General features: G+C 41.7%; 2 protein-coding genes across 2 annotated transcripts in view; both read left to right on the top strand.

The window, feature by feature from the left end:
* Positions 1 to 13208, top strand: part of TRIP11 (thyroid hormone receptor interactor 11) — a 44119-nt gene extending 30911 nt beyond the window's left edge. The window contains exons 17-21 of the mRNA XM_075193339.1: positions 6114 to 6195; positions 8254 to 8368; positions 8586 to 8711; positions 9534 to 9660; positions 11287 to 13208. Of these exons, the coding sequence (XP_075049440.1) occupies positions 6114 to 6195; positions 8254 to 8368; positions 8586 to 8711; positions 9534 to 9660; positions 11287 to 11498 (662 nt within the window). The 3' untranslated portion in view covers positions 11499 to 13208. The remainder of the gene's footprint in view (positions 1 to 6113; positions 6196 to 8253; positions 8369 to 8585; positions 8712 to 9533; positions 9661 to 11286) is intronic.
* Positions 13209 to 14657: 1449 nt separating this feature from the next.
* The window catches only part of FBLN5 (fibulin 5), a 31847-nt gene continuing 26933 nt past the window's right edge, over positions 14658 to 19571 (top strand). The window contains exon 1 of the mRNA XM_075193345.1: positions 14658 to 14898. Coding sequence (XP_075049446.1) covers positions 14771 to 14898 — 128 coding nt within the window. The 5' untranslated portion in view covers positions 14658 to 14770. The remainder of the gene's footprint in view (positions 14899 to 19571) is intronic.

The raw sequence follows: 19571 nt of genomic DNA, 5'->3' as shown, positions 1-19571 counted from the left end.
TTTGCTGCATTTTTAAGAGATGAAGCAGTTCACATTGCTGAATGCAAGGACTGAAGCAATTCTGTGCGCTAACCGTTCAGCTCCCACAAATCTGTGATGAACATTGGTCTATATGTTTGGGGTCGAGTCTGATTAGGAAACTCTGTAAGTGGGTAGCGGCACGGGAAAAGTGTAACAAGCCACTATTCTATTCAATGAATTTCATACCTCCGACTTATTTGTTCAACGTTGTTCACTCGTCATTCATTTAGGCAGAGGTAATGCTAATCTTTATCCAGTGGAAGTATTAGAACAATCACAGGGTTAGTCTTGTTACTAATTATTATTATTGTTATTGTAGATTTGTATGGCACCTCACCATAGCGCTGGACAGTGGAGATAACGGGACTTAGAGACATTAAAACAAAAATAATGAAGGCTTTGCTTATGAGAAGGCTTATAGTCTAATTGGAAGAGAGCACCACTGAAATAAGAGGAGCGAGTGTGGCTCAGAGTGGAAATGACCGTTGTGAGGGTGGGAGTAGGGTACACTCAGAGATGGTTCTTCAGAGAGCGTTTAAAGAGTTGAAGGCTACGGGAGAGTCTAATTGGTCAATTCCATAGGTGGATAGGAGCACGGGAGTTAGTGGGAGGTGGCTATGAGAGAGGTGGCGAGGTACGGGGCAGAGGCAGATTAAAGGATCTGAGAGTATTTTGACATGAGGTTTGAGGGGGTGTTGAGGGCTTTTGATCGTGAGGGATAGTAGCTTGAATTGGAACTGGAGGCTAGATGAGGGAATTGGTTCCACAAGAGAAGATGAGGTGTACATGAGAAAGCAGAGGGCCGAGAACAGCGCCTTGTGGTAGCCTAAAAGATGGGAGTGGAGGGGAGGATGTGCCAGAGGTAGAAACACTGATGAGTTATTAGATAGATAGGAAGAGAACAAGGAGAGAACAGTGTTCTGAATGTTACTGGAGTGAAGTGTTTGCAGGAGAAAACAGTGGTCAGTGGTGTCAAAAGCAGAAGAGAAGTCCAGGAGGATGACCATGGGAGGTGACCCTTAGATTCATCATTGGTCACTCTTGTGAGGGGAGTCTTATCAGAATGTTGGAGGCAGAAGTCGCGTTGTAGAAAGTCAAGAAGGGATTAAGGGAAGAGAAAGCCAGATAGGTGGCTGTACAGAAGCCGCTGACGTAGTCTGGTAGGAGAGAACGAGGGTGGTAATTGGAGAGCGAGGAAGGGTCAGGAGATGGTCTCCTTAGGATTGGTGAGATGAGTTTGTATTTAAAGGAGGATTGGAATGTGCCAGTCTGGAGAGACAGGGTGAAAAGTTGGGCTAGTTGTGTGCATGTACTACGGATAGGGAGCAGAGATATTGAGTTAGGAGTAGGGCTGAGGAAGCTGTTTGTTAGGGTTGGATGATGAGATGAATGCCAAGAGTTTGTTCTTGGTTAGAGTATGAATGAACAGAGGGTAGAGGAGAACACAGAGGGTGCTGGACCTGGTATGAGGAGAAATTCCGTCAAGTGTTGTTGAGTTTGTCTTTGAAGTGGGTGTCCTGGGCTGTGCGGGAGAAAGGGAGAGGTGGTGCAGGTGGGCAGAGAAGAGAGTTGAAGATTGCAAAGATTTTCCGTGGGTTAGAAGATTAAATGGATATTAGAGAAGTAAATGGTGTTCTAAGCTGGTTGTGTTTGAATCTCCGAAAAGTTAGGTGAGAGCTGAAACTGCTTTGTCTAAGGCTGAAGTGAGTGATGTTGTAGAAAGGAGCAGCCAGATCAGGCTATTATAGAAGAGAGTAGTAGTTTTAGTGAATATGAGAAGTGGATCAGGTCAAGGGTATTTAAGTGTGTCTGTGTGTGTATTTAGGTGCGGAGAGGGGAGTATGAGGTAAGATGAGGTTGAAGGTAAGGAATTTGTGGTTGGAAAGCGGGAAGGCTAGAGAATCTAAGGATAAAGCGTAGCTAGATAAGGTCAAGGGGGAGTCCACCATGTTATGAGAGTAGGTAGGTCAAACGATCGTAAGATAATCAGACAGGCAGCAAAGGAGTTATGGTATTTGGAGTCTGGAACTGGGGGTGATAACTTAGAGAAGTTCAAAGCTGGAGACAGATGGTGTGGACTTTACAGGAAAAGGAAGGGTCCGGGGTATGACTCAGAAAGGTGCGTGACGTAGATTGCCTACTCTGCCCCCTGTCTCTGGGTCGATGAGTGTGGCTGAGGGAGAGTCCCTCATAGAGAGACGAGCAGTGGATCTAGTGTCGGAGGAAGCCAAGTTTCTGTAATGGCAAAGAGTTGAAGGGATTTCATAATGAATAGATCATGGATAGATGTCCGTTTGTTACAGACCAGTCCGTGTACCAGAATGCACAGGACAAGGGAGGGGAAGGTAGTGGAGAAATGCTGACATGGTTTGAGAGGTTTTAAGCACAAGGATAATGTGAAGTTTGGGATGCACAGAGGAGAGGGAGCAGATGGTTGGGATTGCACGGGTCTCTGGTTGGGTGAGATGTCACCAGCAGCCATGAGAAGGAGGAGGGGGAGGACAATTTGTGGTTGTGAGGTATGGTTCTGCTTGTCTGTGTTGGTGAGTGAGGGAGGTGCAGGGAGTAGAACAGGTCTTGGGTGTATACTAGCGAGGGAGAAATAATTATGGAGGTGCGAGAAATAGGATGCTGGAGAGAGAGTGTAGGAAAAGTAGAGACGGTAAATTGAGCAGGTGCATGCTGTATAGATGCGAGATGTGGATGGATGTTGGGGTAGGTTTTGAGAGAGGGGAGGAGCAGTAAATCCAGGTGGTTCAGGGTAGTGGAGTCTCCTTTGCTGCCCCCTTGCTGGGAGAATGGAGGAGGCAGCCTGTTGACTTGTGGTCCGTTTCTTCTGGATAGTCTTGTTTCTGGTGTGAGGACCACTCCTCGGAGTCATTTACCAGCATTTATACAATGCTTTCTATATTCTGCATTATATATTTATTATATTTAAGTCTGCTTAGTTCCTTTTCCACCAGGTGCTAAATTAGACTGTTGTACAAGACCAAATTAAATAACTTCTTCTCTAACTTGGCCCTGACTCGTGTAGTAACTGGATATTCGTTTGTCTCCACTCGCTAAGCAGTGAAATTTGACATCTTGTCATGAGCCTGAGCAATAAAATGAATTTTAAAGAAAAACGTCTTTTCCTTTCCCCCTCTCGAATGTGCGTTCCTAAGACCGAGCTGCTAATATCTTTTCAAGGTGCAGGATAATTCGAGTTTGAATGAACTGGTGCACGCGTTGGACTTTTTTTATTATGATTATATTTAGTCTCATTTTAACCCTTGCATTAACGGCAGTTTGAGAAGCTTCAATGTCGGCTTTGTGAGTAAATAATTTATGACTATACTAGAGAATCCACAAGAGTTTACATTTAATAGAATGAATACTGTATTATTATAATTATTATTATTATTAATTTTTATTTATAAGGCGCCACAAGGCGTCCGCAGCGCCGTACAGAGACAAACAAATTACAATACAAGGTGAGACAGCACAGTACAGTAAACAGTAAGCACAGTAACTCAGTAAGCTCAATGCACAGCTAGAGAGGGCGGGAAAGGGGGAGGGAGGATCCGCAAATGACGGGGCCCAAGAAGGAGGACGTGGAAGACAGGGAGACCCCCAGGGGGGAGGAGGGAGCGAGAGTGGACGTGGGGTGGAGGACCCTCGAGGAGGAGGGCTAAGTAGCTGGAGAGCAGAGTTAGAAGTGGTGGAAACAGGAGGAGAGATGGCCCTGCTCAGAGGAGCGTACAATCTAAGGGGAGGGGTGGACAGACAGAGAGACGCAGGGGAGAGAGGGAGAGTAGGGGGATGGAGGCAGAAGATAAGGTAGGAAGTTAAGTGGGAGATAGAAAGGCTTTAAGAAAAAGGTGGGTTTTTAGGGCCTGTTTGAAACCATATGATAGTAAATTGTAATCTTTTTGGATTAAGGCCATTGTTTGGATGTTCTGGTTTCTTTGTTCTCTTAAACACCTCAACAATACTATTCAACATGCTTGAAGGCACCTGTGGCTATTTCTTTTTTATCACGAACTACAAGTCCCAGCATGCCAATGGCATCCTCTGAGACCTCAGTTGACAAAGATTGACTTGATAGAATATACGGGTCTTCGTATAAATGGACTTCCAGGTTCATAACGTTTCTTTGTACTGATTGGTTACCTCTCTTGGTTTGCATCTTTCCGCCATAGTGATGTTGAGATACCAACTGGCGCTCACTCCTAGGTCAGGGGTAGGCAACCAGCGGCTCTCCGGGAGTTTGTGAAACTACAAGTCCCAGCATGCTTTGCCAGTAGATAACCAGCAGATAGGTGGCAAGGCATGCTGGGATTTGTAGTTTCACAACACCTGGAGAGCCGCAGGTTGCCTACCCCTGTCCTAGGTGAAAAGACTAAAATGAGCTGCGATAGAGTTTTGCAGACTCTCTCCTTGTTGGTGTCTGTTAGTGCAGGAATCCAAATACTCTGCGATCTGTTGTAGTGGGGTAAAATGTTCATCATTTATCCTATTTAATCATCATGAATTAGCTGATCATCGTAGGACTCATCTTTGTATCCATTGTACCCTCCTCTGTTTTTAACTTTTTCTATTCCCAGAGAAGGAGATGAAGAAACCTAGAATTGCGTAAGGGGCGGAGTTACATCTGGGTGATAAGTCTAAACAATTGATAGGCCATTTGTTCAGATTATTGCAGAAATAAAACAGCATAAACATCTATATTTTGATGGCCGGTTTTGTGGAATCACTGACTTTTCACCTGGTCTCGTACGTAATTTTATGAGTTTGTTTTCACCTTTTTGCGATTTGGATGACAAAAGCCGAACCCGTCCAATTGTGTTGGTCCTTTGGCCACCTTTGCGTTTTATTTGTTCTGGTTTAGTGCATTAAAATGAGGAAAGACTGAGAAATGCATCAGAAGTGCACAGACAAGGGAGCAGCCTGAAGGGTGATGCTGCGTCCTCGTGATCAGCGTCGTGTCTGATTTAGTGACCCCCCGTATATCATATTCTTTCTGATCTACGTACTTCTCATCCTGGCTCAGAACTGAAACGGTTACTTCCTGCTACAGACAGAAAAAATAGAGGCCTATTGAAAACAGTCCCAAATGCATTCTCAGACACAGTCGTAGCCAAATCTCCTGAAGGATTTCTTTATGGACGTGCTGGCAGAGTAGACGCTGGATTCACAGAAAGACCCAGCCTGCCAAGGGGACATTTCTGGGATTGCCATAAATGGTTAACGAATTGATCCTGACCATTCCTAATCTCGCCGTTTCCAGGTCCGGATTAATAATGTTTTTTTAATGTTTACTATAAAATTAAACTTAGGTTTCTTTTTTTTTTTTATTTAAAAGTCTGAGATACCCATTGAATCTGGCTGAGGTTCTCCTTGGGTACGTGTGCTGTATAGTGCTAACGCCAAACATCAGAAAGATCAAGGATGCATTAAAATGACTCCATGGTCCGTCCTGTGTTGCAGTTCAGCGCTGGGAGTACTGGCGTTTAAATCCCTCACAGTGATCATTATTTTACGGTCCGTCCAGCTGCGCAGGACAGCGTTCCATATACAACCAGCCATGAGTACGAGAACTCGCTGATTCTGTCCAGCAAGACATTCCCCCCCAGCTCTGGATTGATTTATCCAGTCTCCATAGATGTATCTCTCCTTGAGTCGATTGATTCAATGTAACACCTTGCACTTTAGTTGTATGATTAATGGCCTTGCCCGCAGATAGTTAAACTGTCTAGACCCACACTTGTACATATATGGAGATTTTTTTGTTTTTCTTTGCCCACAGGCGTTCACACGCTCACACTTTGGGTGGAGAACCCACCAGGGAACATTCAAGGTCATTCGGTAATCACAGAAACAACATTCCATTTATTGTTAAAAGAAGAAAATCAAGATATACAATAAAAACAATAGTGTACTCTTGCCAATTCAGACCCAATATTCCAACTATTCCCCTGGACAGGGGGCTGCGAGACTCTGATGTGGAAAGCAGAAATAATTTAAACGGAGCTTTTCCATGTTCCTATGATTGAATTAGAGCCCAGACTGTGCCGGTTGGTAATGTATACATGGTTCACTTTGTATTTTAGATGATTTGAAGCAGGAGATGTTGGATGATGCTCAGCACAAACTAATGAACCTCCTGAACAGCACCGAAGGGAAGGTGGACAAGTAAGTGACCTCCTTGTACACAGAGAACTTTGTTAATGTGATTTCTGTGCTTAAAACAGGGAACTGAAATTCTCAATGAAATGCAGAATAACCCATTTTAGTTCTTTCCCATCAGATGTTTTCCATGGAGATATACATAGGAATATTTAATCTAAACATTAGTACCAACGTGTCTGCTATAACAGCAGTTAAACAGCCCGATCGAAGCATCACCCTTGTTTTAGATAAGACGTGACCTATCGGGCTGCTTAGAGATTCCTCAGAGGGCTCTGACACTACTTAGTTTTTGTGGGGTAAGGGAGGGTCTTGTAGAAAAAACAATCTGGATCTTTGGAACACTTCACAAGACAAAGAAATCCAGAGAATGATCAACCTACAAGTATTTTAAGTGTCAGTCCGTTCATGAGTTGTCCTGGTCTGTTTTGTGGTTATGTTCTTGTAAACAGAACAGACTGTGTAGTAGTACAGAGGATACATACTGAGGAACGGTTTCAGACTTGATTGTACAATGAATTCAGCGCTGGTCTCAAGCTGTGAATTCATTCATTATTAGAGAGTCATGAGTGAGCTGATCAACAGGCCTCAATATTGGATACTGTAGTCTTAATCAGTTATACCCAATAGCAGTCACCCCCGAATACTTTGTTACATACATATTATCATCACTATTTATTTATATAGCGCCACTAATTCCGCAGCGCTGTACAAAGACCTCACTCACATCAGTCCCTGCCCCATTGGGGCTTACAGTCTAAATTCCCTAATATACACACACAGACTAAGGTCAATTTGTTAGCAGCCAATTAACCTACCAGTATATTTTTGGAGTGTGGAAGGAAACCGGAGCACCCGGAGGAAACCCACACTAACACGGGGGGAGAACATACAAACTCCACACAGATAAGGCCATGGGTCGGGAATTGAACTCACGACCCCAGTGCTGTAAGGCAGAAGTGCTAACCACTGAGCCACCGTGCTGACCAATTGTGCTATGGGAGTTTGACTCTGATTTGCCCACGTTCCCCCTGTGATGTTCAATGACATTATCTCTGGATCTATTATATCCCTGGATGTGAATATACCTGGTATCCATCACTGGTATTCATCACTTTGTTTATGTGCCTTTAGCTGCCGTGTAGCGTAGACCCAAGCGCTTGCCTTTGGCTCGTCTCCTGTGTTCCTCTACCCTGAGATCAGAGAGGCGCTGGGCGGAACGTGGGAAGACATCGATAGCTGCGGGCCCCCAGGGATTACTACCATATGTGGCAGTTCTAGCTTGTTGTAAACTTATCCGCTAAATATTTCCTAACAACACAAGAAAAACAAAAAATGTTAATTGTGAAGTTCTGCTCTCTGCTACTTTGTATATATTATTTGGAGACCTCATTGTTTTCCTGATCGTCATCCCAGTCCATGTTCTCGGATCTTCAAACGTTAACCTATTCGCACAAATGAGGATGTTCTGGTTCATTAGTGTAAAAGAAGTGAATCTGTGTGCAAACCGGAGTCACCGACTAGTTTCTGAGCGTCACCGTTAGTCGCTGTCTAATCACTGGTCCTCTCAGATCACATTCAGGTCTAGTTAGTGGTTCCGTCACCTACGCCCAGCGGAGGCAGCCATACTTACCACTGAGATAACTAACTAATTTACATTGCAAGGAGGTAAATGGGTACCACCAGGAGGGTGATTGATTTGCAGATACTGCAGATCAGGTTCAGAAAAGTGCCCCTCAGTTCTGATGCTAAATGTTAATGTATATATACTTCACTTTGCTCACAGACATCCCTATTAGTAACTCAGCGTAGGGGACATCACATTTTATAAATTCAATGTGACCGATTAGTGCAATCGCCCCGGGCAACGTGAGCAGTGATGTTGGGATATACTTATCTTTAGTCTTTTACACAACTAAGTAAGTTTTTCTACTGACCTACAGTGCAGTGTGCAAGTGGACTTCATCCTACGCAGCTTTACTAATATCTGTGTTCAATGGAAATAATTATTTATGGATGCAGGTAAATGTCATTAGATTAAAAGTGTTTTCCTGCAATTCTCAGGGTTTTGATGAGGAATCTCTTTGTTGGCCATTTCCACACCCCGAAAAACAAGCGTCACGAGGTGCTGAGATTAATGGGGAGCATCCTCGGACTGCAGAAAGCAGAGATGGATGAGGTGAGTACTTGTAGCGTCACGTGAACGTTCGTGCTGTTTGGTATTCTGTTCTTTCTCTTTTCCTTTCTTTTTCTCTCCTCTTGGCCAACTTTATATGGGCAATAAGTAGGTTACAGTACGAAGTGACCTATCTCCTACGCTGGGGGAGGGTGTTGTGGGTGGTGGGATCTCCTCCTGCCTTGTTGGAGACCTCACAAGTCTGATTCTCTCCCCGCAGCTTTTTGTTGAAGAGACCCGCGGTGTAACCCGGTGGGTGACCGGTTGGCTCGGAGGAGCTGCGTCTACTTCCAAGAGTGTCCCAAGCACCCCTCAAAGACCGAGCCACCAATCCCTGTTCAATAGCGTAAGTGTACAATCACCTAGCATGCATGTGAGTGTATAGTAAATAATATGTATGGTTTAGTTCTTATGTCATTATTTGTGATCATCATTATTCCAAAGGGCCCCACTGAGGAAGGAGGAAAAGCAGACTACAGTTCTTTCTCCTCCATCATGCAGCGTGTGCTCCCTGTGTCATGTGAGGTCACGTGACGCAGAAATCAGCTGCCCCTGGGGGCCGCAGACGAGGGCTGAGGTGCATGTTGCCCACCACTGTGTTAAATATTCCTGCTAGACCAGGCCTGTCCAACCTGCGGCCCTCCAGGTGTTTGTGACACTACAAGCCCCAGTATGCTTTGCCAGTAGACAACCAGTTGATAGCTGGAAGGGCATGCTGGGACTTGTAGTTTCACAACACTTGGAGGGCCGCAGGTTGGACAGGCCTGCGTTAGACCTGGTTTTAGAGGAATCACATGTTATCTGTGAGTTATACTTTAATACAAATCTATAGTGGTCAGTTCATTGTCTCCTGGCCCTGATGTGTGTGTGTGTGTTAGGAAACTTAGATTGTAAGCTCCATTGGTGCAGAGACAGAGTTTGTACAGTGCTGAATAACATGTTGGTACTATGTAAATAAAGGATAATAAATAATAGATGTGTACCCAGAGGATGATACACGTGGCATCTTTTCCATTCATTTTATTTGCTTGCAGGTTGTAATTTGGGAATCTGTAAAAACACATCATAATTTTGTTTGTTGCTTGGCCACAATTTTAAAGTAAATTCATCAATGTTTTCTCTTCGTTGCTCCGAGTTCAGATCATTTCATCATGTTCTCTGTGTACAGTCATTTTCAGAGCTCTTTGTAAAGTTCCTGGAAACGGAATCACTGCCCAAACTTCCTCCGCCCAAGCTGTCGATGCAGGACATGGCGCCCCTGGGTCAGAGCGTCACCGGAGCCGCGGCGGTCCCAGGTACATCGCCAGTAACTGAGCTATTACACCACCTGTGTATTCTATGCTGGAAGTATCAGCACGATGTGTTATTACATTATGTCTCCTCTGTCATCTTCATGGTGGAAATCACTTATTTGTCCTAAGTCCCTTGATTTATCTGTTGTCTCTGAGCCAGTGATGGTTTAATACAGAGAGCAGACCCCAGTAATTGCTTCCAGAGTTCAAAAGTCACCATCGATGAACTTCATTCCTAGTCTCTGATGTCTTTATCATCACTGGGAAGAAACATCCCAAACGAACTTCTTCTTTTTTTTTTTTTTTAATGTGTATTCTATATAGATTTGTGGTTTGTTCTATTAGGAAATGAAAAATGATATATTAGGAATTGTTACTTCAGATTAGTCGCAGACTGACAACAAGAGTAACTGTCACACCCAAAGCTGGACTGATAGGACCTAAGTTATCATGATCATAAATACTTTGACCACACACAGATTAATCAGTTGGTTTCACATTGCCCCATACGGACTGGCTGAGCCGGACGTTAAAGGAAGGACGCAGCAGCTAGATGCACTGTGCTATCCGGTCGCTCTGCGATGAGTAGAATTGGATGGATAAGTCTCTACGTGTGGGACCTTCACATCCAACCATTCGGTGATATGGCCAAACACCCTGGTTTCACCCTGTATCGGCTAGTTTAATCACATTCCCCAGGCTCTCGCCCCCTATCTGCATCTACTTATCAGCCTTGTAGCCGGTGGGCCCCTACCCCTTACATACCCTTGGAGCACGCATTGGCCGTCTTCTAGATAATCGGACCTTGCAGAATGTTGGGGGTTAGGAGGGATACAAACAATGCAGATCCCAAATAAATGTTGTTGGGTTTTTTTAGATATTTTTATTGAACAAAGTTTTACTTCAAATGCAAATATAAAACATTAGAGAGGCCAAGGGAAACAATGCAGGAAAACATTAATTAGTCATTAAATAATTTACAGAAGGTTTCCAGAAACAAGTCAGTGTACGTGTCTATAGCTGGATAAAATAGAATGGAAAAGCGTTCCCTGGCTGTATGATATTTCTACATATAATACCTAATGCCCAAAATGTTCCATTTAATTCTTCTTTTCCTTATCTTTTAATCAAATAACAATCATAAATATCATAGTGATACATACGGTTCCACAGGGGAGGTTTTCCATGGTAACATTGGGGGAAATAACGCTTAGCTTGTTGTCTATCACAGTAGAATTGGAGAGATCCTCTAAAAGTCTCGTTTCATTCCACCAAGTGAATTTTTAATTAAAATTGACGCAAAAATGGCAAAAATTTGCACCTTTGTGGTCCCTCTGAACTCCCTCTACCCCCATATCTCTTCCGGGTGATCCATTGTATGTGGAAGGCTTGCAGGAGATTACCGAGTAGCTTTTCAAACTTCCTAAAAAGGAAAAGTGGAGCTGTCGCCCATAGCAACCAATCAGATGTCGGCTATCATTTTTTAGAATGTACCAGATACATAATATCTGTTTGGTTGCCATGGGTAACACCTCCACTTTTCCTTTTAGGAAGATTTGATAAAGCTACCCCCCCATGTATGTTTCATTGTTTCAAACTGAATGAACTTAAAATATTTTTCTGATGTAGGTACCGGGTTGAGCCGACGGCAAGACTCCAATCCCTTCCTGGCTCCTCGCTCCGCCGCTGTCCCACTTCTCTCCACCTCTTCCCTGGGAGCCGGCTCATCAGGACACCTTCTCATGAAGCCCATATCCAGCGCCCTGCCCACTTTCACGCCTGTGCCAGTCTCCTCCGACGCCAGCGCAGGCGCCGTGCTAAAGGACCTCTTAAAGCAATAGACTGGTCCGAATGAAGACTCTGGAGCATTACAGCACTTTAAAATGAAAAAAAAGAAACACTATTATTGTATATAAAAAAGCCCAAAGAGACTTTTTGTACAATCAGAAAAATTTATTTAAAAAGACAAAAACTTTTCTAACTGCAAAACCCCAGAGCAGGAACTCTCCCGATACTAAATCACAGAGCAGTAGATGCCAAATAAATGGACACGTTATGGCAGTCTTCATTCTGGAAGATAGGTAACACCCTGTTTGGAGTTATTATATTTACCTGCCAGGAATTTATTTATTGTATCGGAAATAATCTTGTAATTTATCAGAAATAATTTCCTCTACTGTAGGGAAGATGATCAACAGCAGAACATTGTGTCCCCGCCATTAAGTGATCAGGAGATGACCCCCCCTTCCCTCTTGCCAAATTAGTCAGTGTTATTTTTATCCAAATACACCAGAAATGTTGTATTGCATTATAATACTCTGCAGAAACCAACTAACTCTGATCTTGTATATGTCTTGTCACACCCACTTGATTTATTTTTATTATTATTTATTTATATCCTCCCCAGTTGACACTAGGACGGTGTACAAAGATTTTTATATTGTCTGAAAAACAAGAGGTAAATGTAATCGTTTCTCTGAAGGAGTGAAGGAAATATTAGTGCCACAAAGTTTCTTTGCGGTGGATAGGGAAGGAAGCTCAGATATATCTCTTCATACTCACCTGATGTCAGTTGACATTTCCAGCTCACAAGTAGATAGGTTAGGATCAACTTTTATATGATTTTTCTACCTGACCGGAGCACAAACATGAATAACATTCACGTCCAAATCCTCTTATTAGCAATTGGTCAACTTGGATTTAGCAAATTGTAGAATCCCATTTTACATTAATGGGGCGTCCAACAGATTTTACTTTTTTTTTTTAAATTAAATTTTTTAATTAATGTTAAAAATATAAATACATGAACAAACTGCTTTAAATTCCTGCATTTTACAATATCCTTCCTGGACGGGTCTTATAAAAAGCATCGAAACACGTGACACATATTTGATAACTGCAAATATGTACAGAGAAGTGAATCTGTTGTGAGTTATTGTAGTTATTCTCATTGATGGTCTGCAGGACCCAGGCACAGCCTGCAGGTGGAGCAATTTGAACATTTTAAAGCAATAAGTGAACCCTCTGTCTAAAGGAGTGGTCATATTGCCTAATTTGAATATTACTGCCCGCCCCCTTCCCCTCTCCTCCACGTGACTGCAACAAATATATTAAAATGTGAACAGCGCCATCCTTCCCAGGACTTACAGTTGCTGTGACCCAAACCAGACACTAGTAAATAATATCCTTATTCGTCATCTGACCTCGACAATGGTGGTACTCCCAGTAACATTTAGATAGAGGAATAAAATTAATGACATTTTCAGTATAATTTAACTCTTTCAGCAGGTGGAAGTTCAGTTAAGTTGAACATTTTGGGTTGGTTTTCTTGCTATATGAAATACCACTAGTATCGAGTGTTTTATACATTGATTATTCTGTATGTTTGCTTTATCTCATCTCCTCTTACACAGCACAGTGGAAGATTTCACCTTTCTATTTTATTGCCTCTTTTTGCTCATGTATATTGGGTGTTTGTTACATAACTGTTAATTGCAGGGCTACAGTGTGAATATTCTGTATAGAAAATAAATCTAAATGAATGAATGTCATCTTGGTCCTGTGTTAATATCTTCTATATTTGGGAAAACAATTGATGGGAGACAGGAAGTCATTAGATGCAGATCAGTGATTTGTAAAATTTCTCGTATGTAAAAGATGATTTATAGTATTGGGTAGAAAAGTGATTTTTGTTTCTTTAAAGTTTTATTGTTCCAGATATTTGTGGACCTGATTCATCAAAGACCGTAAGTCCATTTACGTGTTGTCTTGCGTGACATAGCCGTGTGCGTGTGTCAGAACGGGGCTGCATGCAGTCCATGTCCTCACAAGCGGCTGATCCAAGCTTCGGACATCTCTTACGTCTTTGTTAGCTGTATCACTCGCACCAGCTACAGGTCGGGTGTAAGTGCCGATGGATAGTGATGAAGTATGTATTGCTAGAACCTGTGTGTGCAATTACGACAAACTGTAAAAATGCATTTTATGTACATATAAAGAACATCCTGATGTGTGTATTTCATGTAAAAAAAAAAAATTAAATGTACTTTATTAATGATAGTAGTAAGAGGTGTTAATGTATGTAATATTGTTTTTTGTTTTTTTCCATCCTTTCTAGTATGACTTTATACTGCACGTAGCATTATGTGTATCCCACAGTCTGTTCTATCTCTCTACATACAACAAGTGCTGTATAGTCAGCTCGTACTTCCACCCAGATTCAAATGGAAACATTAACGTTCTAACTTGTATTAAACAGCCAGTGGCACCAAAATATTTCTACCTAAGCTTCAGATCCGTTAAGGCTGAAATTGTGGCTATCCTGCATGTCATTTGGAACTAAACTTATCTCTAAACATCAAGACCATGGTTATTTTTTTTTATTCTGGTGTAGGGATCGAATGCACCAACGACCTAATAGTCCCAAATTCGTGTAATGGACCCTCACATTACCGAGAGGAAAGTAAAAAAATTGCTTTCTTTGTGGATTTGGTAGATTTGGCAATATTGCAGATATGTCCAGGTCATGTGGCAGTAGATATGATCTCCTTTATACAGTGGAGTGTCTCATCGTGCAGCGGTCCGTTGGGCCTCTGTCTGGGGTGCTGATTACACATGGACGGCTTTTAGCTGCGATTCTCTGGTAACTTCAGAGTTACTGCAATTATTGTGTAGTATAATAAATCACCTTAATTGCAGAAATCATAGTGTGATTACTCAATGAGCATAGTCTACACATCAAGCTTTTGGGGCACCAGGCGTTTTTTTTAACATTTCACCCCATACCTCCTAGATCATGTTTCAGTGTAAACGCCTCTTCTACTATCCTGTTGTTATACACAAATGAGGCACTTGTATTACTGTGAAAGGGTTAAAGAATGTAACACCCCCCCCCCCCCCTCTTATTTTTGGCAGTCACCCCGAGATTGTTGTGAGTAGTCTGGCCAGTTAGTGAACTGACTAATCAGAACCATCTGTCTCAGACGGAGGCCCCTATTTGCATTGTTTAGCATACTCTGAAAATGAAGAGTTCATTTTTTGCATTCCTTGTGCAATTGGTCTAATGCAGAATTACAGTGCAGGACTAAGCTGAACCAGGTGCTCGTCAGTGTGTATGAGAGACGCTGCAGACTCTGCCTCTTGCTTACATCACTCCCAGCTCTCTCAGCAAAGCAACTTCAGCTGCTTATTCCTGCAGAAATCATCGCCCAGGCGCCCAGCACAGAAAATGCTGAAATTCAGGTAACCGTTTCTGCTTTTTATGTCCTTTTATTGCTGTTTGGCTTAAAATTATGCCCAACGTAGAGCTCTTTAAGTGTCATTTTATGTCCTGTATAACTTTTATACCACAATGTCCTGCTGAGATTTATAGAGGGAAACTAACCCAGACACCAGTGTCGGACTGTGTAATTAATGACCATTTATACATCTTTTTTCCATATAGTCATGAACTCAGATGTGTTTTGAAGTTGTATTTTAACATCCACCTGTCATTTTATGGATATTTAGGGGTAATTGTTCATCCTTTGAACGCACCATCATATTAAACAAGAAAACGTGAATTTCGACCTGTTTTTAAATGTTCCACAGATGGACTTAAAGACTTTTAAAAAGAGAAGGGACATAAATGTTTGTTTTCTTCTCATGTTGCACCCAGTAACCTGGATATTAAGGAGTGCCGATTTGCTACACTTGTACCTGACGTAGAGATAAACACTCCTAGACACAAGTAGTTACTTTTTTATTTGTAAAGAATCCTAATGTAGAGGCGTTTCAGATACACTTGAGAAAAACTAAGTTATTCAACCTGTAGTTTTCCAGATGTCGTTGAGCTAGGAGGTTGTGTTGGGAATTGTAGTCCCACAGAAACTGGAGATCCACAATATACCTAAACGTGCTTCATACTGATCTGGATGGACCTGTACTTTATAGGAGTCTGTACAGCGTACTGCAGTTCCCCAGGGCCCACAGAAAGTTACACTTTGCACAGTGAATAATCCTGCAGCTGATATCCATCTCACCACACTTCCTTTGTATAATACCAAGTCCGTCTGTGATGAGGCCACAAACGGGACCTTAAAAGTGGATTTCTCCAACTCTGATACATTTTATTCTATCATTTGTCTTTTATGCAAATTCATTTCACGAGCAGCGTAAGAATCTCAGATTTATTTATGGACGAGATGCAAACTATTTTTTTTTCTTGTTTCGGTCATTGCATCTATCATTTTTTTTCTACTTTGCATACGATTTGCCATACATAGCTAGTACGGTTGGAGAAAGACACAGTTCATTCTTTTCATAAATTCTAATTGCATTGTTCACAAATCCAACCATAGAGTGTGATGTGTTTTTTGTTGTTGTTGTTGTTTTTTTGGGATGAGGGGGGGTAATACTTGACCCCACAATTATACTCTGATCAATTCCTTTGCCACCTCATATGGTAAAGAATCCCACACTTACAGTAAAAACCCCTTCCAGTGCTGATGGTGAAACAATGTTTCTTCCAGTCTTCTGCTTAGTTAAAAAGTTCTATACAAAGCTTTATATTGTCTTCCTAATATATTAATTACATATTATGTATCCTCTATGGCACATTTTTCCAAACTAAAGTAAACTAGTTTTCTTAACCTTTCTTTATACTTTAATACTTTCATTTTCTTTATTAATTGGAGTAGAACTCTCTCCTTCTATGCCCTCTTACAGCAAGGTGCCCAAAAGTGCATCTCCTATTGAAGATGGGGTCTATCTAGTGACTTATACAATGGTAATATAATGTTTGAATTGTATGCATTTATCCCCCTTGTAAGCATCCCAGAATTGTCGTGGCCTTTGCAGCAGCTGCCTGGCACTGAGCACTGCTGATCAGCTTTCTGTCAACTAGTGTTCTGAAATCCTTTTCCACATTTGTATTCCATGTAACTTGTAGCATAAACAGCCGAGGTGCATAACTCTGCATTTACCTATATTAAATATCATCTACCATTTCACAGCCAAATTTAGTCTTATCTAAATCTTTCTGTAGCAGCTTACTACCTTGCTCATTCTTAAAGACCCTGCATAGTTTGTGTCATCTACAAATACAGACACCTTACTTTCTATGTCCTCTTTAAAGTCATTAATAAACAGGTTGTAAATGACTAAAAGACAAGCAGGGATGTTTCATCAAAGACCACTGTGGTGGACTTAATATCCCACAGTGGTTTTTGGCGGTTTGCTGGTTTGGAGCTGACAACTCCTACTGGTGCCGTTTGCCCAAGCCAACCATTCAGTTACTGACTGGCAATTGCCCGCCAATATGATGTCAGTCGCAGGTGGGTAATTGCTGCCACCACCAGGTTCCTTCATCATCTGGAACCACTCATGTGTCTTAGCAGCTGCAGCGTCTCTTTGCGGTTACTCTGGCTGATTCCTTCCTGACCGCTTACTGTGGATCAGGACTACTGGGTATCTGGCAGGACATCCGGGGGATAGATTAACATTTTTGGCTAATCTGTTGGTCACAGGAATAAGCAGGATGTTAATTGTAATGGTGTTTGTAGTCTCAATTAGCTCTTAAAAGAGAAATGCTTTATTTTCTTTCTTTTTTTTTTCCCTAAGTCCCTCATGTACAGATGAAGGGGTCAGACTGGGCATTTTCATTTAAGGGGTGGTGAATGCCACCCTATCCACATCTAATCAGAGCCCCTGTCTTGGATCTGGTGCCAGTTAGTCTGGCATTGGAAAGTTAATCATTAGGTTTCTCACTCAAAATTTCTTTTAGGCTTTAGCAGTGGGGTCTAGTGGCACCTTCTACCTGAATTCAGTTTCAGGAGGTTGGCATGAAGCCTGACACTGATCTATGTGCTGGTGCATGGTCCTCCTTACTGTCCTGGTTAATGTTCTTGCGTGGTTTGTGTCATCAGCAAATACGGGCACCTTACTTTCCATGTCCTCTACAAAACCATTAATAAAAACATTGTAAATGACTAAGGCAAATTGGCCACTGGGCGCTCGTGTACCCATGTAGACCACCAGGTGAGTGCATTTCATTTTTGCATCTATACAAGTTGCCTCATAAATACTTCATCAAGATAGGGGAATGAGTCACACCCATTAATCCCCAAAAATTTAATTTCCATATATGAACCACAGAAGTGAAATACATTGCTCAGTGTTAACCTGACATTCCATTCCAGCTCTGCTTAAAAGAAAAAAATATATTACCTCTCTATTTCATTATACAGCTGAAGCTGCTTCCACATCTTGAATTTATTCAGGTCAAAAAGCTAAGAAGGCAGTCATTTTAAGCTGCTGTGACATAATTGACCCCATCCTTCTGTATGGTCTGCCAAGCTGTCAGTCACTACTTTTTAGTTAGAAAAGCTCCTCCCTTCTAACATATCAACATGCTGCAGAGGAGTGAGAGAGAGCGCATAAGGGAGATTTTTAGTTAAGTATAAACACTCCATTTATTTCATGTATAAGATTTAGCTTGGTAAATCTAAAATATAGATTTTGTCATAAGTTAATGCCTTTACTTGTCCTGTAAATTGACTCAACCCCCCCAAAAATCTGTTAATTATATCTATTGATGTATTTTATATGTAAGTCAATACAGTACGTCATTTGTATCCGATAATAGAACACTGAATGAAATCAAACTGCTATCTCTATGTCATGTGATTACAAATGAACTTCCCATGGATAAATGTACATAATCTGGGGCAAATGTGGTACCCATAGCTGTGCCGCTAATCTTTAAAAAATATTAATTTCTAAGCAGGAATTTATTTATGAATAAGTACAGTGTGAATGGAAGCTGGTGTAGTTCGGGTCATGCCATTTAAACTTAAACAATTACTGCTGCCCCCAACCTTAGCGGTTTGTTTTATTCTCAATAAATCATCTTTAATAGGATGTTGTACGGTCTGTTTCTCTGCACATGAATTAGGTCTGGATTAAAGACCAATATCATTTTGTATTCTAATATCACATTTAACAAGATCATATAATATATCCAAAATCCCCCAGGTTATTCGCAAGCAATGAAATTATAAGACAATATTGTTTATAATGACACAGATTCGCCCCATATGGTCTCCCTGCCGTCACATACAATGGGGAGATATGTCGCCTCCTCTGTAGGTACTTGGGACCCACGGACGTGCCAAATGGATTGAGAGGGAAAGGAGTTGTGGTTTATTTTTTTTTGTGTGTGGTTTTTTCCACAAATTAGTGACTCATTACCGCAGGTCTATCCTCTCACAGAGACCCTGGAGCAGAGAGCCAAGAAAAATGTTTCATTAAGCGTGAACTGGCAGAACAATCCGCATCAAGTCGCTGTGTACTGGCACCGTCCTCTGCAGCCCAGGGAAGGGGGGCAGAGATCTGCTCTCTAATCGCCCCTCGTGGAAGACCGAGGGATAGATTTATCAAGCCTTCTAAAAAGTAAAAGTGAAGGTCTTGCTCATAGCAGCCAATCAGATTCTAGCAATTGTTTATCTAATACATTATACAAAATGATAGCTAGAATCTGATTGGTTGCTACGGGCAACATCTCCACTTTTCCTTTTTAGTAACTGCAGCCAAGTCGATTTTTCCTTGCTTACAGAACTGATGTTATACAGTAATCTCTTTAATACATTTTTTATGGTGTTTTTATTAGATTACTAACCTCTAGAGATATGCAGCTCATTGCTCTTCATATTGATATATCGCCTAGAAACTAGGAAATGCCAAAATACTGGATTAATTTATTTTGTTTACCACTTCCAGGGCAATTCTCAGGGGAAACTGAACATAATTTCTTACAGGAACTGTATCCCTGTCCATTTCCCTGGCAGGAGATCTGTGCACAGGATTGAGAAGTATAAAAGTATATAGGAAAATGGTCCGGAAATTGCAGCCTGTCATTTGAAGATTAAACCAATACT

The sequence above is a fragment of the Mixophyes fleayi genome, chromosome 12 (assembly GCF_038048845.1).
Source record: "Mixophyes fleayi isolate aMixFle1 chromosome 12, aMixFle1.hap1, whole genome shotgun sequence".
NCBI lineage: Eukaryota > Metazoa > Chordata > Amphibia > Anura > Limnodynastidae > Mixophyes > Mixophyes fleayi.
Note: the sequence above shows the minus strand (reverse complement) of the source record. Positions and strands in the feature narration are given on the sequence as shown.